Raw genomic sequence first — 22,458 nt, forward strand, 5'->3', positions numbered from 1 at the left:
CCTGTTCTCTGAATATTTGACAGACATTTAGATAGCAAAACAACCGTGTGCCCAAACCTCTGTGCTTCCAGTAGCAAATAAGGTGACAGAATCATTCATCTACCATCGCAACAGTCCTTAATACTCTTGCCAGGGTTTCTCAGCGGAATGCCAGAAGCTCATGTAAACACAGACTTTCTCCATATAGCCTGGGAACTACTTAAGACGTCTCCCCTTCTTTTATTAGGAGGAAATTGCCACTGTCAGTCCATGACAATGTAGATAAACAATATTGTAAGGAGCCTAGGCAATTCAGGTAAACACAGGGCTTCCTGATATGTTGGAAACCATTGGGTGTTCCTTTCAAGTCATTCTTTTCAAGCAGTGTTAGATGTAAGTGTTCAAAAAATTGGCATTTCCTTTGGGAAAATATTTCTACTTTAGGTCATATTATAGGTTTAAGAACGTAAGAAGAGCCAGCTGGATCAGAATCCTGTTCTCACAGTGGCCAACCAGATGCTGTAGGAAACCCACAAACAGTACCCAGCACAAGAGTGCTCTGCTCTCCTGTGGCTTCCAGCACCTGGTATCTAGAAACATTAGGCAGAACAGAGCCACCATAGCTAGTATCCTTTGATAGCCTTATCCTCCATTAATCTGTCCACTCCTTTTCAAAATCCATCCAAGTTGGCCACCACAGGTTTCTATAAGCATTCTGATCAGGTCAGACAAGGATCTGTTTAATTCACGTGCCCTTAGAATACCATCTGTTTAATCTCTCACGTGCCCTTAGAATACCATCATTTAGATGTCATGTAAGTATATTTTGGATAGGGTAATAATTAAATAGATAGGTCCTCAATCAATTGCCTAGACCAGGGTTTCCCAAACTTGGGTCTCCTGCTGTTTTTGGACTACAACTACCACCATGCCTAGCTAGCAGGACCAGTAGTCAGGGATGATGGGAGTTGTAGTCCAAAAACAGCTGGAGACACAAGTTTGGGAAACCCTGACATAGACTCTCTTCCTGATCACAGTACCACTCCACCGACCCTGCATGCTTCAATGCAACTATGCTGTCAAAGTAGGACTTGAAGGCAGAAGTCCAGACACAAGGTATGGAGAATGAGCAGTGTGTATCTGGGCAGTGTGTATGGAGGTCCTGGGCTGCCCAGATGACAAAAAAACCCCAACCCCTCTTGGCCTCGCTGATGTGGTCCAAAGGAAAGCTTGGCTGCAGGAGTTGCCAGAAGGAGGCATACAAGACACCATCCAACCATCTTAGGGCCTCCACTCTAGATTTGTGAAGGGATTACGCCTTAGCTTTTTCTTCTCCCAAATATGTCCTGCATGGCTCCGATTGTATATAGCATTCATCATGATGACGTTTGGGTCTTGATCATTTGATCCCAGCACTGGCTGTTTTCCACATTTGGAGGGGTTGTTTTCACAAGTGGCTCATCTGAGAAATCGTACCTCATTTTTCTCCTTCAGCTTTGTGATCATAACAATGACAGGACTGTCCTCTTGCCACACCATCAGCCAGAAATCATTCACTGTATTAATCATCGGGCCCTGGGTTGCGATGAAAGCCTTCTCCTGGCCACCATAACCCTGGTTGAGAAACAAGATACCTTACATTTGAACGATTAACAGTTAAAGATCTTCATTTGTATAAAAGAATCAGACACTTAAAAAAGGAGAGAGCCAACACTGAAAGCTTGTACAGTCCTTTAGCTTAAAGCACCAATAATCTAAATGTGCCTCCAGACAATCTGTTATTGTGCTTTCATTGTGATTTGCTTGCATAAAGCTCACACAAAGGTTAGGTGCTATCTGCTCTTTCCTGGACATTTGCTCTGATTTGTTTGTGGGGAGGCTATCTGACAATGAGCATTCTTCCTGATTTTATCCTCATTTGCTTGTATGATGGTTATATGCTTGCTGATTAATCAGTCATTTATCCCATCTTTTTTTTTTACTGCATTTCCCTGTCCAATCAGGTCCTACTCAGAGTAGACCCATTGAAATAAATGGGCCTAAGTCAGTCATGCCTGCTCATTCGAATGGGTCTACTTAGAGCAGGACTAGCATTGAATGCAACCCATGGGTTCCTGGGGTAGACACAGAGCAGAAGTAAAGAGAAACATGGTGGCCTTTAATTCAGCAAAACTAGGCAACTAATGTTGGATAGTCTCCTAGGTAAACAAGAATCAAGTATTCCTAAACTGAAGGCACGAAAATGAACTTTAAGAAAGTAAATCCTCACACAATTCACACTGATTTACTTACCCGGATGTAGTTAGCATTTATGTAGGTGCTCAAAGCATCGCTTGGGTTCTTTGGTTTCAAACAGACTCTGCTTACAGGATCTGGGAGGGAAAAAACAAACTTGGAAATCAAAATGAAAATCCATTTACCTTTAAGAGCTACAGAAGCATATGAAAAGGAATAGGTGGTGAGGTGGCCAGTGGTCAAGAATGATGGGAATAGCAGTCTCCCCTCTTGTGATTCCCAGCATACAGTGGAGGTAGAACATAAGCATCATGGCTTCTGGCTACCATGTCCATCAACCCCTGGAAGACCACAGGTTTGCCACCCCTGATCAATGAATTTGAGTTTGGCTGCTTTCTAGAGTGGGCTGAAAATCTACAGCATCAGTTTCAATACAATTGAAGCCAGACATTCAAAAGACATAGTGCTAATTGATTGAGTAAATAATAATAATAACCTGTGTGTGGAGGGATTATTGTTTTCACTTGTTACTATGGTATGTGTAATGTGTATGTGTTTTTATATTGTGACCCTTGGTTGAAGGGTGGTATAGAAATTTAATAAATAATAAGAAGAAACCTCAATGAATTTTGAAGAAAACAATGTTGCAATAAGCTATAAATACCAGGGGGGGGGGGGGGAAGGAAGGGTCCACAACTCAAAAGAACACATGGTCCTTCTCTCCCCAAAAAGGTGTGTGTGTGGGAGGGGGAGAAAATTCTGTCATTATAAAATTAAGAACCATGCCACATTACGGTTAGGTAACTGACCAGCCCAGGAAAGAAAGATCATAATTCAGAAGTACGGAAAACTTTTAACACAAGTCACTGGAGAACTTCACAGCAATGCACAGGGTGGGGTTGTCAGCCTACAGCCCTTTTCAAAGAAAAGCCATCATTTCACACATCCCTTGTCAGGTGCCCTAGTTCAAAAGGCACACCCAGTGTTGGGAATGGAAAGGCTGACATCAGCAATGGACTGATGATAGGAAAAGGGAGGACTGCACCGCTGGATTAAATAGCAGACGGATAAAAACATCAGTTTAAACGGACTTACTCGGAAGAATGGTCTTATAGCGGTTTTTAGTTCCATGACTAGGGATGTCAATTTCTTTAGGATCCACAAAATTCATGGGGATTTCCTAGAGAGGAAGGAAACACACACACCCATAATCAAGTCACATTAGCCTTTATAAAGTGCTACTTACCACTTGCATGAAAGGAACCACAAAGCAGCCTTGAAAGACTATAATTTTGAGTACAGCAGTAATGGGAGGGAGGCAGGGTGCTTAGTCTTTTTCCCGCTGGCCATTTCTCTGGCTCAAAATGGCCTCTCCAAGGGTGATGGATGTTCACAGTGGAGCTGTGCCACATACTTGTCTGCCCTCTGGCTAAGTAGCTGCAGCAGAAGGGGATGGAAAGTTGCTGGGGAGGTTGGCACTGCGCAAACATGCTGGCAGAGCTAATCTGGTGTTCCTGCTGGTGCATTTGCACCGCACCGAACTTGTTGCCACCTTACTTCTTCCCGTCTTCCTCCCAGTAGGCAGCAATTGGGCCAGAAGGAGGTCAGGTAAACAGCACAGCCCCAGTGCGCTGCCCACTACTGGGCGGCAGGTGTGGAAATGTTACTGCATTCAATTTCCCTTGGGATGACTTAGCTCATCAGGACCAGTTGCATCAAGCTGCAAGAGGCTCTGCTGGCTGTACTGCCTTCACAGGTGTCCACCTGGCCATTGTACAGAAGAGAGTTCCTCTGGCAGTAAGCAAGCAGTGGGCACTGATGCTGGATGGTGTCAACCAGAACAGAGGGGGGAAATGTACTTCTTGTCCTCACCACTTTTTTGCTGTTCTGATATTGGTTGTTTGGATTTTTGGTTTTAACAGCTGGGTACCTCTGAGTATATGGTCTTGCATTATATTTAATATGTAAACCACTTTGGTAATTCATAACAGAAGGCAAAAGCAGCATAGAAACTCTCTAAAATAAATACATAAAAATAAGCTAAGTCGTAGAATAGGGTCACAGATTTGAGCAAGTTGTGACGACAGGCCAACAGACTTACCATAAATTCGGTCTGGAGCAAATGAGAACTTGCCACTGTGTCTTGCAACTGCTGTCTTGTCAGAATCCGGCTGGCTGACTGCAGGTACTCCATGGCAACCTTTTCTCTTGGCGTCGGCACGGCTACGAAAGGTTCGATGCTGCCCAAGCTGCTCATATCCAAGGTGAGCGATACATTGGATCCTCGCCTGCATTACAAAACAAGTGACGTGCAATCAGCTCTTTAACTCATGAGGACCTTACCTGCTATTTTAAAACTTGATCTAGGTTGAGTGTTTGCATGTGGAGTTTGGGCTGCAATCCCAAACATACCGTTTTTTTCGCTCTATAAGACGCACCAGACCATTAGACGCACGTAGTTTTTGGAGGAGGAAAACAAGAAAAAAAAATTCTGAATCTCAGAAGCCAGAACAGCAAGAGGGATCGCTGCGCAGTGAAAGCAGCAATCCCTCTTGCTGTTCTGGCTTCTGGGATAGCTGTGCAGCCTGCATTCACCCCATAAGACGCACACACATCTCCCCTTACTTTTTAGGAGGGAAAAAGTGAGTCTTATAGAGCAAAAAATACGGTACTTCTTGGGCAGTAGGTCCCACTGGAGTAAACATGCACGGGATTGCACAGCACTTTCTCAGTTCCATGTGATTCAAATAGCCATGTGTGTTCTTCTGATCTCTGCCACTCTGTAAGCTCCTCCCTAAAAGCTTCCTAAGAACGTCAGAAGACTGTCCATCAGCCCAGGACCTATTAGGTGCTGCTGTTGTCCTGATGTCATTGGAATTGCAGGCAAACAAACTGGCATGGTTCTGCTCTCAGATATCACAGCTGGGAGTCATCATCTACAGTGGTACCTCGGGTTACAGACACTTTAGGTTACAGACGCTTCAGGTTACAGACTCCACTAACCCAGAAATAGTACCTCGGGTTAAGAACTTTGCTTCAGGATGAGAACAGAAATTGTGCAGCAGCGGCAGGAGGCCCCATTAGCTAAAGTGGTGCTTCAGGTTAATAACAGTTTCAGGTTAAGAACGGACCTCCAGAACAAATTAAGTTCTTAACCCGAGGTACCACTGTATTCTTATTATTTCACACTATTCATTTGCTTGCTTTTCTCTGCTATGTGTCAGGCAGATTGAAACCTAATTCACATTAGAGCACATTGCTCCTTGCACCTAATGGACTTTGGCTCTGGACAGTTCTCTGATCTCAGGAGGTTATGAACTCTTCTTCCTTGGAGGTTTTTAAGCAGAGGTTGGGTGTCCCTCTGTCATGGATGCTTTAGCTGAGATTCCTGCATTGCAGGGGGTTGGACTAGATGACCCTTAGGTCCCTTCCAACTCTATGATTCTATGATCTTCTGGGTCAGGTTTGTGCATGTGCATGTGCAGAGGCAGCAGTGGCGTAGCGTGGGTTGTCAGCACCCGGGGCAAGGCAAGTAATTTGCGCCCCCTAACCCGTGGATTTGCGCCCCCTAACCCTAACCCCCAGATGTTGCGCCTGGTGCGGCCGGCCCCCCCTGCACCCCCCACGCTACGCCACTGAGAGGCAGAGGTAGGAAGAGGCAGTTTCAAGTAAAAATTACCAGGAGGCATTTTTGTCACATCAGTTAAAATCATATGAACATATTGTTGGAATTGGGGATGGACAAATCTGTCAATTTTTGTTTCTCTCAATCTTATCCCCCCCCCAATTCTTAAATTCAGTTCTCTGCTTTTCCAAAGAAATTTGCACATTTTTTGGGGGTAAAAAAAGTCCACAATTTAGTGTGAATTTCTCCTAATATTTCTATGAAGTTTTGACCATTATGCACATATTTCTAAGCAATTCCCCCAAATACAATGCATTTCTGTCTGTTATTTTTACTAACACAGTGGTACCTCAGAAGTCGAATGGAATCTGTTCCGGAAGTCCATTCGACTTCCAAAACGTTCAGAAACCAAGGCACGGCTTCCAATTGGCTGCAGGAAGCTCTGCAGCCAATCGGAAGCCGTGTCGGACGTCCGGGTTCCAAAGAACAGTCGCAAACCAGAACGCTCACTTCCGGGTTTGCGGCATTCGAGAGCCAAAACGTTAGACTCACATGGCATTCATAATCCAAGGTACGATTGTATATGTAATCTTCTGGATGAGACTTAAACTTCAATCAGAGTATGGTGTGAAAAGGCATGGGGCCATCACCTTTCTGAAGCTAAGCAGATCTAGGTCTGTCCAACCTAGCTGAAAGAGTTCTAGAGAACAACATGTTAACCACCTTGGGAACAATGATATAATATAAATGTAAGAAATAAATAACTTCAATAGGTGGATCATGGCCCCACTGCAGGATCACTCCATGTAATATACAATTCTGTCACTGTTAGGTCTGTTAATTCTCATTTTATGGACTTGTCCCCTTGAAAAATATTCTGTTGCTGCCAATGTTGCCCTGCTTTTTCAGCTAATTAGCAGCTTCCTGCATTGCAAAACTAACTTAGAAAAGAACCATTTCCCCTTCTTTATATGCTGGAAACACAATCCTTCATTCTCTCTTATTTGCTGCCAAAGGATCCTTCCAATATACTCAGGTTTGTTTGATTGAATCAGCACGCTCCTGCCATTTTGCAAGAGTGAAAATGACTTTAATTATTTGGATGTTGCTTGAGAATAATTTATCAAAGAACACTTGCTAAAAATCAATGAGGCCAACTAAAACACTATTGCTTGCAGGCTTATATCTGTTTTAAATAAGAGCTTTGGAATTATTAATGTATCCACCAAGAAAGAGAGTTCAAAGTTGCTGACAGATGTTTGCCTTCCTCTCATAGCCTCCACACACGGCAGTTTCATTAAGAGCTGGCTGCCTCATTCTGGCACTTTCCCTCGAAGAATCATAGAGTTGTAGAGTTGGAAGGGACCAGAAAGATCGTCCAGTCAAACCTCCTGCAATGCAGGAATCTTTTGCCCAACGTGGGGCTCAAACCCACAGCCTTGAGTTTAAGAGTCTCATGTTCTAACAGCTGAGCTATTACTTGCCTTTCTAAGGGAAACCACCCACTGATGCTAATCACATGGAACACTCTGCCAATAGAGATTCAGCAGACGCCTTCCGTTTCAACTTTTAAGTGCCCCCTAGTCTGTCAGGGTTATAGCTCTTCTTACAATAGTCAGTCAATTTCTGATTTTAAAATTTTCATGGTTTTTAAAGCTGGTTTTATGTACAGTATATACTGTTGCCAGTTGCTCTGATATTTTTCATGAATAGAAGCATATAAATATTTTTATCAATCAATTGTAGTCTGATGATCTGCTTGTATGCAGTGCTTTTTTCTGGGGGTATGCAGGGGTATGCATACCCCTAAACATTTTGTGAATCTAAGTTTGGCCTCATTGAGGGGCAGTATTTCCTATGAGTAGGAAAATGAGAGTACCCCTAAACATTTTTTAAAGAAAAAAAAGTACTGCCTACTGTACAATCACTCAGAATGTAGTGGGAGGGCATCAAAGATAAGAGAATCTTCCTTGATTTTATCCTTGCTTTTAGCAAAGTCCAGAGACATACATACATACATACATACATACATACATACATAGGCCAATAATACTTTACTGAGGAAACTGAACAAAAACAGTATATAACTAAGGAGAAAGAGACAAATAGGTTATATCTTTCTTACTTCAGGCCTTGGACATAGCAGGGAGACATTCAACCACAGGTACAGAGGAAAAGCTCCCTCAGAACTACACAGCCAGTCAGATTACATGCCTCCTCAGTAGGGATCATGCCACTCTGCCTGGTTGGTAAGCAACATCTTCTCCAACACCGGCTTTTGGTTAGCTGACTTACTGAGAGCAGAATTAACCCTTAGGTTACACATTGAATGATCCCCGCTGTTTCACTCCCAGCAGTTGTCATCCTTGCCATCTAGTGGAATATAGCTCCTGCTATTTTACATAGAAAAGGGTCCCCATTTCAATACTCCACTTTCCCAGAGCACTTTGCAAATGGGTGTGAAACTGTTCACAAGGGGGCAAATATCAGGGGGAAGAAGGTGCCCAGGCAACTAGATCAACTGCCCCCTCACATAGTGTGCAATCTTAACTTTCTAAAAGGGTCTGCGTTTTCTTTTCCCCAGCAAGCAGAGAAAACCCATTTGTTTTGTTTTGTAACAAAGCACAATTGAAATGTTAATATTTTCTTTGGCTTTTACATTGTTATATCTGTCAGTCGTGGCAAAAGGGCTACTTCCTTTTTAACAACAAAAAAAGAAATGTGGCCAGATCTAATTATAACTTTGAATTTATAGCTTTTTCCAGTTCAAGAGATTGATCAAGAAAACTGTGCAACAGCCCTGGTGGACAGGCGTAAAGAAGGCAATTCATTCGAAACAGTTTAAGGAGATGTATGGAAAGAAACACAAGAATTACACATATAAATTTGCTATTCAAATGGTTAGGGAATAACAAAGAATTGTTCCAAATGGTATTTAACGTCAGTGTTAGGGATGCAGGTGGCACTGTGGTCTAAACCACTGAGCTTCTTGGGCTTGTTGATCGGAAGGTCAGCAGTTCGAATCTGCGCAATGGGGTGAACTCCTATTGCTCTGTCCCAGCTTCTGCCAACCTAGCATTTGAAAGCATACCAGTGCAAGTAGGTAAATAGGTACCGCTGTGGTGGGAAGGTAAATGGCGTTTCCGTGCGCGCTGGCACTCATAATGGTCCTCCATGTGCCAGTAGCGGTTTAGTCACGCCTTTACTTTTACCTAATGTCAGTGATAAGAAATGTATCAAGGCCTTTAGCACCTCCTTGCTAAAGCTAAGCAGGTCTAAGACTGGACAGTTCCTGAATGAATGACCACCTGAGTACATCATGCATGCTGTCTTGGGTTACAGGATGAGCTATAAATGTAAGAAGATTATGAGGCAGTTCTTCTTAGGAAGGCTTTTCTGTAGAAACTCACAAATCCTCCTTAGCCCAATTTCAGAATATTTCGCATCCTCCCCAACTGATTCACACAGCAGTTTTGAGCGAGTGAGGCAAGGGTGAATGGAAGAGACATTTAACTGGGAAATAGTCTACGAGAAACTCCTCTTCTCCTTCTCGGGGGCATCCAAGCTGGTGAAAGCCACCAAGCCTTTAAAGGGGTTATTTCCTGCCTGTACTTTACATTTAAATCGCTTTTCTCGTCATACGTGGCTATTTCATTTGGCACCATGCTCTCTCAATGTAGTTTAAATTTACTGCTTTCTTCCAATGAAAATTGGACTGCCATGCAAATTTTCCTTTCTTCCTTTTTTATTAATTTAAATTACACACTTATACAAAGAATTTACAATCTCATACTACAAAAAGTAAATTAAAGAAAAAACAATTCAGAAAAAAGAAAAGAAAATACAGAAAAAAGAAAGAAGAAAAAGCAAATTTATGTACATAAAAAACACTTAATCTTCCTAATTAATACTTAATTAAACACTTAAATAAAAAAGACTTCTGACAAAACGAGTCCTCCAATCATTCTCATTGTACTGTTTATACTTTTTTTCGCACTTTACATTTAAATCGCTTCTCTCGTCATACGTGGCTATTTCATTTGGCACCCTGCTCTCTCAATGTAGTTTAAATTCACTGCTTTCTTCCAATGCAAACTGGACTGCCATGCAAATTTTCCTTTCTTCCAATCTGTTCAAGGAATTAAACAAGGCTGACCGATGTCTAAAAGTCTCTGCCTTCTCACTTTGGTATTCCAGACAAAGGGAGGAGCCGCTTCCTTCTGCCCTCCCAGACCTCCAGGACATTTGCCGAGATTCCCCATTGCTGCTGGGGGCTGTTTGTTAGACAGAGTCAACAGGGCAGGTGGAAGGAAGCCATTCATTAGTTGGCAGGAGGACCGATTACAGAGGAAAGGTGCTTGGCTTTGCATGTTAAGACTGCATCACAACTATGCACATCCTGATCTGGAGATTGCACTGACAGGCAAAGAGAAAGGATTGCCGAAGAGGCAAGTGTGGTGTAATGGTTAGAATGTTGGACTAGGACCTGGGCGAGAGACTTTGGGAATAATATATAGCTTACAGCTTGGGAAAAACTAAGTTTGTTATTGGTATGAGCTTTCGTGTGCATGCATACTTCTTCACATACCAATATCTGAAGAAGTGTGCATGCACACGAAAGCTCATAATAATAACAAACTTAGTTGGTCTCTAAGGTGCTACTGGAAGGATTTTTTTTCTTTTGTTTCGACTACAGGAGACCAACATGGCTATCTACTTGTAACTAGAGTTTTAAAGTTTGGGATTTAAAGTTCACGGCATGTTGAAAGAAAATTATATGAAAATGATGTGCCGATAGTATTTAACTCCTAGTAAATTAGCAAAAGTGTATAAAACATGCTCAAATGTATGCTGGAAATGCAAGGAAAAAGAAGGCACCTTTTATCATATGTGGTGGAATTGTAAGGCAGTAAAAGGATCTTGGGAAATGATATATAATGAGTTGAAAAAATGTTTAAAATAACCTTTGTTGAAAAGCCTGAAGCCTTCCGTTTAGGAATTCTAGGTGCTGAAATCCCAAAGATGCAGAGAAGACTATTATGTATGTGAGCACGGCTTCACGGATGTTACTGGCCCAGAGATGGAAAGAAGATAAAGTTCCTACCAGAGAAGAATGGCAGATGAAGTTAATGGACTATGCTGAAATGGTGAAAATGACTGGAAGAGTCAGAAATCAGGAAGACCAAAAGTTTCATAAGGAATGGAGGAAACTTATCTGAAAGACCATTGTAAACAGTTAAAATCGTTAGTAGGATTGGAATATCACTTGTGGTTTAAGGTTGAATTCTGGACATAATGGAAGAGGTAAAGGGTTTGGATTATCATAAGAGATGTGAGAAGAAAGGATTAATAATAGGACCCACAAAGGGGAGGATGGAAGTCCAAGAGATTCCTTGGAATCTTGTTTTTATGATTTATGTTTGATATATCTCTGTAATTTTTTAATTTGAAAAACCAAATAAATAAATGTTCAAGAAAGAAAGAAAGAAGAAAAGAATGTTGGACTAGGAGCTGGGAGGCCAGGGTTCAAATCTCCACTTGGCTATGAAGCACACTGTGAGGAAGAGAATTATGTATGCTACCTTGAGTTCTTTCGAGGAAAAGCGGGGTAGAAATGTAATAATAAAATTATTATTATTATTATTATTAAATGCTGCTTGTGCAAGCAAGTTCCAGGTGCATCTAAAAAGCATCACAAGATCCTCAACAATTAATTAAGCTGCCTGGATGTGGACCCTCTAGGTGTGTGTATATCCTGTGAATTCTGCCTTCTGTATATTTGTAGATGAATCCAGAAGGAGGATAGGGTTTTCCACAGTGCTCCCAGGATCCTTGCAATATGCTATAGCCGTTTCCATGCTCATCAGCACAAAGGTGCTAAATTGTTCTTGTTCTTTCAGTACAAGTGTAGTACACTGCCCTGTGGGGTTTGCAACCCTATTTCTGGCTCTAGGGCTCTCTGGTTCTCTCTTTCCAAACAGACTTTTAGAGAGCCTGATTTCTAATATCAAGCAAAGTAAAACAGTACTTAGATATTTTGTCCTTTGCTTTCAACTGAAAATCTGTAAAATAAAAACCAAACACATTGGAATTAGCACCACAAAGGGGTTGGTGGGAGAGCAAGCGATCAGGCAAATTATCCCATTTGGGTGCGGTGGGGACACACAGAAAAAGCATGCATGCTGCACTTTAGTTTGATAGGAACAGCTCCCTAGGGCTTCTTTGTGTGTGACGTTTGTATAGAAGAAAGCACACAGAGCATCATGTACAGAGTGTGGCATGAACATGCTTTAAAGACCAGGTGGCCAGTCTATGAACAGCGATCACAGAGAGCAGAAAGTGAAAAGCACACTGTGCAAGCACTTGTGTGCCTAGGGTGGCATGTGCCAGCTGCTGCTGAGATATGCCAGGTGGTTGTTTTTAATTAACCACCCCATTAATTCAGATGGCATGAATACATAAAACGCCAACTGGCTTAACCCTAGCAATGTCCATGCATACACTATTCACAACCACTGCACTTTGAGGAGTCAACTGGATGATCTTTGTGGCTCCCTTTCAGCCCTGTTGATTCTATGTCTCATGAACTGCCCAGCATCTTCAATGCCCAACTTCACACTCCAAGTCACTCATTCAGACTTTATCATCTCAAAATAAAAAATTTTTAAAAAATAAAAAAAATGAAGGAAATGATTTCGACAAGTACTTCTAGACTTAAGTTTTAAGCAATCAGTATCTGGTTGGGACAGGAATCGCTCAACATCCTGTGCAGGGAAACAGCTGACATGAGAGCAATTTCAGCTTTCCCTCTTTTAATCAGGCTTTCTAAAGTACTGCCAATTCACTCCTGTACTTCCCTCGATAAGGCTGTGCTGCTGAGCAACGGGAACTGACTGTTCAAAACTGAACGCTTAGACAGCCTCCCATCTTTTCCTGTCAATTAGTTCTACCATCGAACTGGAATGTTATCATGTAAACCATACTTTCAGATGAAACATTGACAGTAAACCCTCCCCCCAAGATTCATGCCTCTCGCTGTGTGTGTGTGTGTGTGTGTGTGTGTACACACCCACACCCACACCCTCACATCCCTATCAACTTCCCAACATTTTGTACTGCTCTCCTGCTGGTCCATCACTCTCTAGCATAGGGACTGGGAATCTATAGCCCTCCAGATAGTTATCCCATCAGCACCAATCAGTGTGGCCCAATAGTCAGGGATGCTGAGAGTTGGAGGGTTCCCCATCTATTGTGCACAAGAAACACAAATCAGATGATCTGTGTGGTTAGGAGAGGACTTGATTCTCAACGACTGGAGTCACCACATTAGCAGCGGCCCTGAGTGCATGCTTTTACTTTCCCCTTGTATTAAGTGACTGATTGCTGTTCATTCCTACATGGAAAGGTAAAGCACCGGAACAGTGCTCTCAGATGCAGCAAGGACAAAAGTATCCTTTGCTGACAGTGATTCCACAAGGAATCATGTCTTTGTATGCAGAACACACCGGTATGCAATGTATCTGCTGAGGTGCATAGTCAGGCTTGCCCTCCCCATACAGCCTGCCATCAAGGCTGGCGTTAGCCTGGTTGATGAAGAACCAGGGTTGCTGCTGTATACCAAGTCAGATCCATGGTCTAGCTAGCTCAGCAGTGTCCACACTCTGAGGCTCTCTAGGGTTTCAGACAAGGGACACTCCCAGTCTTGCCTGGAGATGCTGGGAAAATCCTGGAAAATCCCAGGGCTGTACCTGGGATTTTCTGCATTCAAAAGCTGATGAGACCATTATTTGCATGAGCTGTGGGGAGGGTTAGGGTGGAGCTTCAGAGGAACAATTGGGAGCTTAAAGTGAGCAAGGCAGACCAATACAGACTGAACAATTATTTAATTTGTACATGCATTTAACTGCATCCACACACCCTGGTTTTCTTAATGCTGCATAGCCACAGATTGACACTATTCATCCTCCTAAAATGTTGGGGGAATGGAAAATTCTAAACTCTTTGAAAACTATTTTAGTGCTCTCATGTCAGAAATAAGACTTATTGAGTACAATGGGGCTTACTCCTAGATAAGTGGGCCCTACGTTGCAGTCTAAGCTATTGCTCCTTCCCTTCCTCTCACCCCCAGCCGCTTATAAATACAAGGAACCTTTTAACAAGCCACTGAGACAAATCACTGACAAGCTACCAAAACTGTCTGCCAGATGTCAGCCAGTGATTAATCTGTCTTAAGTTCAGCCAAAGGGAATAAATGCAATGGGTGGTGCAGCAAAGACAAGCGCAATCAACAACTGACTGAAGAAGGTTTCCTGTCACCTTGGGAATGATATTGATTGGCACTGCAGTTTCCTGTGTACAAGCTAAAACCAGTAGCAACGACTGTAACAAGAATCAGGCCATGATAAGAACTGTGAGCCTGCAATATGCTTACGCTTCTCTTAGGAAAAAAAGCAAAACAAATCACTGGCCTAATTTACATAAAAGGCTTTGTATTAGTGTGGTGGCAACTGCAGATTTATTTGACTCTGGAGATGCTGATGCTGTAAGTAGAATTCTCATAAAAATGGAGTGTCTCTTGGGAGTTGTCTAATCCAAAATATAACCACAGTTTATGAGCTCTTTTGAACATTCTTTCTTAGGAAGGGTAGAAGATCTCCTTTGGTACAGGACACAGCGTACAACAAAAAAGGCAATGCCCTGTGTTCAGCGGAAAGAGCTTCCTGTTGTAAATATATGAAGTCTCTGTTGTGAATATTTACTGTAGGGGTGGGACCCTCTAGACAACAACTCCCATCATCCCTGACCATTGGCCATGCTGGCTGCAGCTGATGGGAGTTGTAGTCCAACAAAACACCTCCAGAGCCTCAAGTTCCCTGTTCCTGATTTATTGTCACAAACAGTTGTATTTCGGCCCTGAAGATACTAACCTGAGGTTTGTTCTCCATTTCCCCTCAGACTGAAATAGCTGCATTGTGAATCAGTAAGAGAAAATGCCTACTTAAAACTTTAGCTTCTTTTAAATTCATTTCCCTAAATTACGATATTTCTAACTACTTTGTTCTTAAGGTTTTTCTTGTGGTGAATATATGTGCGAGGGGCTTGTGGGGTTGTGGTAGTTAGCATGACCCCTGCTGATGTCATGCATGTCAGCTACATGCACCCACTGGCCTCACATCTGGCTGTTTCATGAGAGGAGGAATCCTGGACTAGTCAGGAGACTCCCCTTGCATGGAGGAGCCCTAGGCATGGACATCTCTTTGCACATGGGGCATTTCATAAGGCCACCAAATGCACAAACTGTAGAGAGTGGGGCCAGTACACGTGTTGCCTATTCATGCTTTCAGTACTCAAGAGGAATGATCTAAAACTGGGGTTTCCCAACCTTGGGTCTCCAGCTGTTTTTGGACTACAATTCCCATCCTCCCTGACCACTGCGCCTGCTAGCTAGGGATGATGGGAGTTGTAGTCCAACAACAGCTGGAGACCCAAGATTGGGAAACCCTGATCTAATCCATAAGAACAGGGTACCTTAAGGACTGCCTGAACCCTTAAATCCCAGCTCAATCACTACCATCTGCAAAAGCATCGTGGGTTGCCCCCCATCTTAGTGAGGCTCATTTGACATCAACATGAAACCAAGCCTTCTGCGTTACTGACCCATTCCTGTGGAATCCTCTTCCAATAGAGATTCAGCAAATGCATTCTACAGTAACTCTGGAATGTTTGCTGGAAATGTTTCTTTGCTGCCTGATGTATGCAGACGATGACCCGCCCCCCATTATAGTATGCTGGTGATACAGTTTAATTTTGGGGGTTTTTAATGGTATTATAATTCCTGGCACAGGTGCATAAGGTTATGGCAGGTGAAGGGAGGGCCACAATAATGTCATAGGAGACTGGTACTGGGTTGAATTAAGCCACAACTTTATTGATTATAGGAAAGAATAGGCTTGGCTAAGGCATTGAGCATTGATAGGAACCTGGTGCGGTTGCTTTTGTGCTGCTTTTTATGGTATTATAATTGTTGCATACCATGTTGAAATTTTCAAGTGAAACTGTGGTATACAAACATTTTTATAAATAACTAAACCACAGTACTCTCCCCTCCATTGTGTCCAATCTTTGAAATACTCTTCTGAAACAACTTTTTTGGGGGGGGTTATCCCAAGCTTCTGCTTTAAACAATTGTTACTGACATTTCCCTGAAAGCAAATGCCTAAGGGTTATATTAAGCACAAAGAAAAGCATATTCATCTCAACACAATGGAGTAAATTTATCCTCCAAATCTATGCAAAGCTGTGTATTTCGGCCAGGAAATTCCAGATCCCTTCCTGTAAATATATATTAGGTTCTCATGCTTGTGAAACCATCCACAAACACTGGCTCGGTTTCATTATTCAAATTGCAGAGAGCTACACAATGCCCGAAAGTCCGTTAACAGAATGCTGAACCATAAAGGCAGGAAATGTTTAATAATAATTAGCTTATAAATAGCAGAAGCAGCGATACTTAAGCCAGCAATTCTGCTCAATTAATTAAATATTAGAAAGGAAGGAATTTATCAGTACCTAAAAGGTATGAGAGCAGAAGAAACACTTGAGGCCCTGCTTTTTTCCCACAGAAGTATTTGAAAAAGCAGATAGCTTGTCACAGGTGAATGGTGGCCTTTTCCAGCCTAGTCTATACCTGCTGAACTAAATGCGCTTAGAGGCTGCACATGCCTGCGCATTAATAGGGCTCCCCACCAGGGCTGGATTTAGGTTGGATGAGGCCCTAAGCTACTGAAGGTAATGGGGCCCTTTATATGTCCAGCTGTCCTTTGTCAACAACAAATTGTCATTGTTTTTTGTGTTGAATATATGCTATATGGTAATTTATGGACCTAATGGGTATCTAAAGCCATTTGCACATAACAAATAGGTGCCTACACAACACAAAACACTGTTGCTGTAGGTAGGTTTTATTTTATTTGTTTTTTATCTTATATTTTGGAAATGTACATCCAGGTTGTTTTTTTGCCCCCCCCAAAAGAGTGGGGCCCTAAGCTATAGCTTGTTTAGCTTATACATAAATCCAGCACTGCTCCCCACATTGTAACATATAAAGGTAAAGGTAAAGGGACCCCTGACAGTTAGGTCCAGTATAGATTTCCCCAAATTGCAGGGCAATCCTGATAATGGGTTGCAGCCAACTAAGTTCTACTGAGAGTAGATCAATTGAAATTAACAGACCTAAGTTAGTCATGTCCATTAATTCCAATGGGTCCACTAACCTTGGATACAATCCCATGTCTATTCAAAGTCCTACTGAGCAATGAAGCTTACTCCCAGGTAAGTGGGGTTAAGATTGCAGCCTCAGCCATTAACATCTGTGTTTGAAAAATAAAAACACGTGAAACGTGATAGGATAAACCCATAAATGACACCAGTCTGTGGTATTTAGATAATCTAATTAGAATTACAAGGAAGAGTGCTGCATGTTGCTCTCCTGGGATCAGTAGGCCTAGGTAGGCATTGGGGACGGGGCTGACTTGAGGCCTGCAGCATCTATAGTCACTTTCTCCAGTGGGAAGTTGATCTTTGATCCTGAAAAGGTTGCTGTTATGTACTGAGCTGAATAGGATCCAAAATGCAGCAGTCTGATTGTTCCTAGAACAATAGGTTCCAAAATGCAGCAGTCTGATTGGTCCTAGAACAATAGGATTCAGAATGCAGCAGTCTGATTGGTCCTAGAACAATGCAGCAGTATGACTGGTCCGCAGGAGCCACCCAATCCAGCTCCTGGTGGAAGTGAATCCACAACCTGATTGGCCTACAGGAGAATCCTGGAATTAGCCAATCACATGCAGCCCATTGTGTAAATAATGTATATAAAGCAGATATTGTGGGGAACTTCCATTCCTCCTCACCACTATGAGCTGAATAAAGAGTATGAAATCCACTCTCGACTCTGAGTATATTTCAGTTGCCCACCTCTTTAACTGCTGTGGCTCTCTCTCTCTCTCTCTCTACCCCAAGATATATGAACAAGGGTAAGCTAGCTGAGGCCCAGGGGAACAGATGAAGTAAAGGCAAGTCTAAGAAGGGGAAATGACCCCAGTCAATGCTGTATCTTGCTTTGTGCCAGTGTAACGGGCTGCTTCCTGATCTGTAGCCAATGGAATCCACAGAGATCAGTTGGTACCACTTAGGAATGGTTGCTGAAGGCATGCATCCTATTATCCGCTCTCTTTTTCACTGTGTAGAGATCAATATTGCCAATGCCAGATTTCCTCTGTGAACACTAGAGAATAAAATTATCACTACCCCCAGTCAGCTCTGAGTGCTCGCTGGAAGGACAGATCCTGAAGCTGAGACTCCAATCCTTTGGCCACCTCATGAGAAGAGAAGACTCCCTGGAAAAGACCCTGATGTTGGGAAAGATGGAGGGCACAAGGAGAAGGGGACGACAGAGGACGAGATGATTGGATAGTGTTCTCGAAGCTACCAGCATGAGTTTGACCAAACTGCGGGAGGCAGTGGGAGACAGGAGTGCCTGGCGTGCTCTGGTCCATGGGGTCACGAAGAGTTGGACACGACTAAACGACTAAACAAGAACAACAACACCCCCAAACACATACACATACATGGGGGAAAGAGACCTTCCCCCAGATTGCTACTACCCAGTAACTTCTCTTACGATAGTAATATTAGGCCACACTATAGTGAAAGAGAAATACAAATGGACTACTGAGCTGGTTAAAGCAGAAAGATTGCCACCAGGGGGCACATTCTAATTTCTCGAATGAACTCTTACAAGAATTTGTAACAGATGGAACAGAAGATCCACTGACAATATTATCTTCTTCCGCTAGATGTCACTATCCATCAAGCAACAGCATCATGCCTACACCAGGGAGAACTCTATGGCAAGTTCTCAGCCCACACCATATGCACTTAAATAATACTCCAGAGTGAATTTAGTGAGCTCACAAAATATTGCTAATAATCAGGAAGCTTCTAGAAGAACTAATGCCTGGTAGTATAATGAAAGATGTGGCATAATCCTGATTAACGATGTTTTCGCCACTGTACACGGTGGCATTTTGCACAGCATTGAAGCTGCTCAAAAATAGTTAGGATAATGTGTTGGGACTGTGATTGTCCATCAGATTATATCCACTTGATATTTCCTACTTTCGATTTTTCAGACATCAGTATTTGTCTGGTTGTCTCACACACTGTCTGAGAATGTGAATTTCAGGGCAAGATGTTCCTGGTTCAAACTTTACGTTGGTGACGAATGACAATCCCCATCACACTGACCAGGGAGCCGAACCCATTGATCTCAATGGGGCTTACTTTTGAGTAGACATGTGTAGGATTGCACTGTGAGAAGCCTTAGGCAAGTTGCCATCACCTCAGCCTGCATCTGCAATATGTGGAATGCTAAAACTGTCCTACCTTGAAGAGCTACTATAAGGATAATTTACAATAATCTAAACCCCTGCACCTCATCCATGAGAATTTCACACCCCCCAAAAAAATCTCTCCTTTCCAATGCTATTTCTTTTCTTGTTCACCGATGGAGAATGGTTGAGAGAGATGTTGGGAGGAAACATAGTACACATTTTTGGGGGGCAGACATGCCCTTTTCTCTTCACCACACAGACAATGTCGCGTATGAGGAAACTATTTCACACGAACACCTGATTCGCTTAGTTCTCTCTGCTGCACCCCACCCAATTCAGGCATTAATTGTTCAACAATGCAGTCTGTCTGCTCATATCATATATCCCATATTAGCTAGAATTTTGTACACCTGTTTCAGACTTTGTCAGAGTGCTATTTCATATTGAAGTGTGTTAAGGGGAGCAAAATGTTCTGTACGGATCAAAAGCCCAACCTAAGCTATATTTTAAGACCGATCTGGGGTGGAGAGGCAGGAAGCAGGGCACTTTGAAGACCACTTTATGTTGTTACTTTTTATGAACATGATAATAATAGCAATGTTTTCAACCAATGTCAAAGGGGCCACCTTTATAAGCAAAAGGATTTATGCCTCTAGCATGTATACCTAGGGCACGGGCCTGTTAATAATCCCTCTCCAGCTTGTAAAAATAATGACTTGGCCAGAACTGTAGTTGCTCCATAGGAAGAAAACCACATGACGTCTGAAAGGGGTGTGGGGAGCGGTCTTACTCTGTTCTCTTTAAATAAAATTTGTGTCTATCTGCAGCTCAGTAATCCAGAGAGATTGTGATAGACTACTACATTTATGTGCAGATTTCAAGATCTCAAAAGAAGCTTTGGGATCACTAAATACATAATGGTTCTAATCCAACTGAGCAGATCTCCATTTACTAGCTCTTTGGCAGGGAAAGGAGAGGCAGTGGTGATGGGGTACCAAAGCCAGCTCCCCATCTTTCTCCTGATTGATTGGGTCTCTCTCCAAAACGGCTGATTGGTGGAAGCTGTTATGGTTCCCCATCCAGATACAGATATCCATGCAACCTGGGCAATATCTGTAGAATTTCCATTTCCCTCTTGAGAACCAATGGCCTTTCTTCCTTGTTGACTATTTTATTGCACAGAGAAACCAGCAGGACTCCTTTATTTGAACAAAAGGGAAGCCCTTTTAAGTATTCAGACATTTAAGTACACATCCTGTACACTGTTGCAATTTCTGACATACCTTTGATGAAAATGCATCTATTGGTGAGATGCTGTTGTTTAAAAGGAATCTGTTCTTCCTAAACAGCAATGCTCTTAAATAACAATATTTTTGAGCTCCCACCCACCCTCCCACCTCGCTTCTGTTGCCTGCATGCTCTTTGCATCTTTCTTTTGTCTGCTAGCTGGGCTTAGGCACTTTAGCCAACAAGAGTCACTGCGCAGCATATTGATGATTTATGAAAAGTGCTTGCACTAGAAGGTATGTTTCTAATTGATGGCTTTCCAGCAGATGTGCTGCAACCGAGGCCAGGACATAAACACAGGAAAGCAAAATGATGAAATTAACCACTCAATCCAAAAAGATCACATTGCGGATTCAAAGCATGTTTGTTTTCCTCTTTGGAAATATTCGGAAGGTTCCAACCTTTTTTTTTTTTTTTAACCTTTACCGATTCCAAACATTATTTCAATACTTGGCAGTTTAAGTGCAAATTATAATATCAAAAGTACTCAGTAAATAACATCCTTTATAGCAGGGGTGGGCAACCTGTGGCCTTCTGTATCTTGCTGGAGCAAAATTCCCAGAGCATTTGGGTAGATGGGCAGCATACAGATGGAATGAATGAATAAGCTCTCATCATCTCTGCTCCTGCTTGGCTGGGACTGATGGCAAGAGGAGCACGACAACATCTGCAGGGCCACATCACTTGTCTCACCTGCTTATAACTGCAAAGGGGAACAATGGCAAACTGCATCTGGAGAGGCGTAAGCCTACCTTTCTTGAAGCCCCACTGACTTGATCTTGAAAGGCGATGGGCTGGTTGAAAGGGTAGGCTTGATCTCAGGTGCACACTGCCCTTGTGGATCTACTATGACATTCACAGCTTTAGGAGCCGCTTCGGGCTGGACCATTCTGTTTGCTGCCTTGTACTCAGACGGAGTTCTCTGCAGCGGGATGGATGAAAGGTGTATTTCCTGTTTCTTGTTCTTATCTTGTCTCACCGAAAATTGTATTTTCTCTTTCAGTCGGTACAGGACCTATTGAAAACAGAGAGAAGAGCTGATTTTATCTTAAATTTGGTGGGGGAGGGGGGAGAGACAAACTGGATTAAACGAGGCATCAGTCAACGGCAAAGAATGTCAGTGGCAATGTTTTAAAATGAGCATTTTGTGCTACAGATTCTTTTCAAAAGAGGCCACACCCACATTTAAAGCACATGGTTCCCCCTAAAGTATCATGGGAACTGTAGTTTGTTTAAAGTCCTAATAACTGCATTTCCCAGGATCCTTTGGGATGAAGCCGTGTGTTTAAAATCTGCATGCAATGTGCTTTAAATGTATGGTAGGGATGAGACCAGAATACTCAGCACTTCCTGTAAATAAACCTCAGTTTGTATTGTCTGCAGCTGAGGGTTCTTTGGGAATCATCTTCATGCCAATATTGATCATTTCAGTTGCTTTTTGTAAAAGATAAATGAGATACAGTGGGAAGTAACTGAGCCAGAATTATTGCAAAGAAAAGAAATGTTGGGACAGAATGTATAAAACGTATCAAAAGACTGATCATTTCCTTCAAACAGCAATCTTGCACAGTGCCCCATACCTCTCAACAGTGCAATCTTATGCTTGTCTATTCAGTAGTAAGCCCCATTCAGTTCAATGGACCTTACTCCCACACCAGGACCCACAGAATCTATAGATTTATTACAATCTAGGTTCCCATTTAACTCTTAAATACTCCTAGCATACACTTCAAAAAATGTAACCACTCCAGTCCATCTAAGGGACATATATACAAAGGATTCTGCACGAATACCCCCCAGCTCTGGAGTCAGCAGATTTCAGGCATGTGGAATCTACATTGCTTTTTTTTAGTAGTAGAACCTCAAGATCCATCAACCAGAACGGGATGCAAAAAAATAGACATTTTCAATTCAGAATTATTAGCCCGGGATTTTGTTTGG

The 22,458-nt window shown here is 42.5% G+C and overlaps 1 protein-coding gene across 2 annotated transcripts in view; it reads right to left on the reverse strand.

Annotated features, from left to right (window-relative positions):
• Nucleotides 1-22,458, reverse strand: part of PTPRR (protein tyrosine phosphatase receptor type R) — a 113,210-nt gene that overhangs the window by 9,954 nt on the left and 80,798 nt on the right. For both annotated transcript variants that reach the window (XM_083574515.1, XM_083574516.1), the window contains exons 6-10: nt 21,270-21,532; nt 4,316-4,502; nt 3,310-3,394; nt 2,272-2,351; nt 1,456-1,593 (exon numbers count right to left, since the gene is read on the reverse strand). In XM_083574515.1, coding sequence (XP_083430641.1) covers nt 1,456-1,593; nt 2,272-2,351; nt 3,310-3,394; nt 4,316-4,502; nt 21,270-21,532 — 753 coding nt within the window. The remainder of the gene's footprint in view (nt 1-1,455; nt 1,594-2,271; nt 2,352-3,309; nt 3,395-4,315; nt 4,503-21,269; nt 21,533-22,458) is intronic.

Source organism: Podarcis filfolensis (assembly GCF_964270895.1).
Source record: "Podarcis filfolensis genome assembly, chromosome: 10".
NCBI classification, from domain to species: domain Eukaryota; kingdom Metazoa; phylum Chordata; class Lepidosauria; order Squamata; family Lacertidae; genus Podarcis; species Podarcis filfolensis.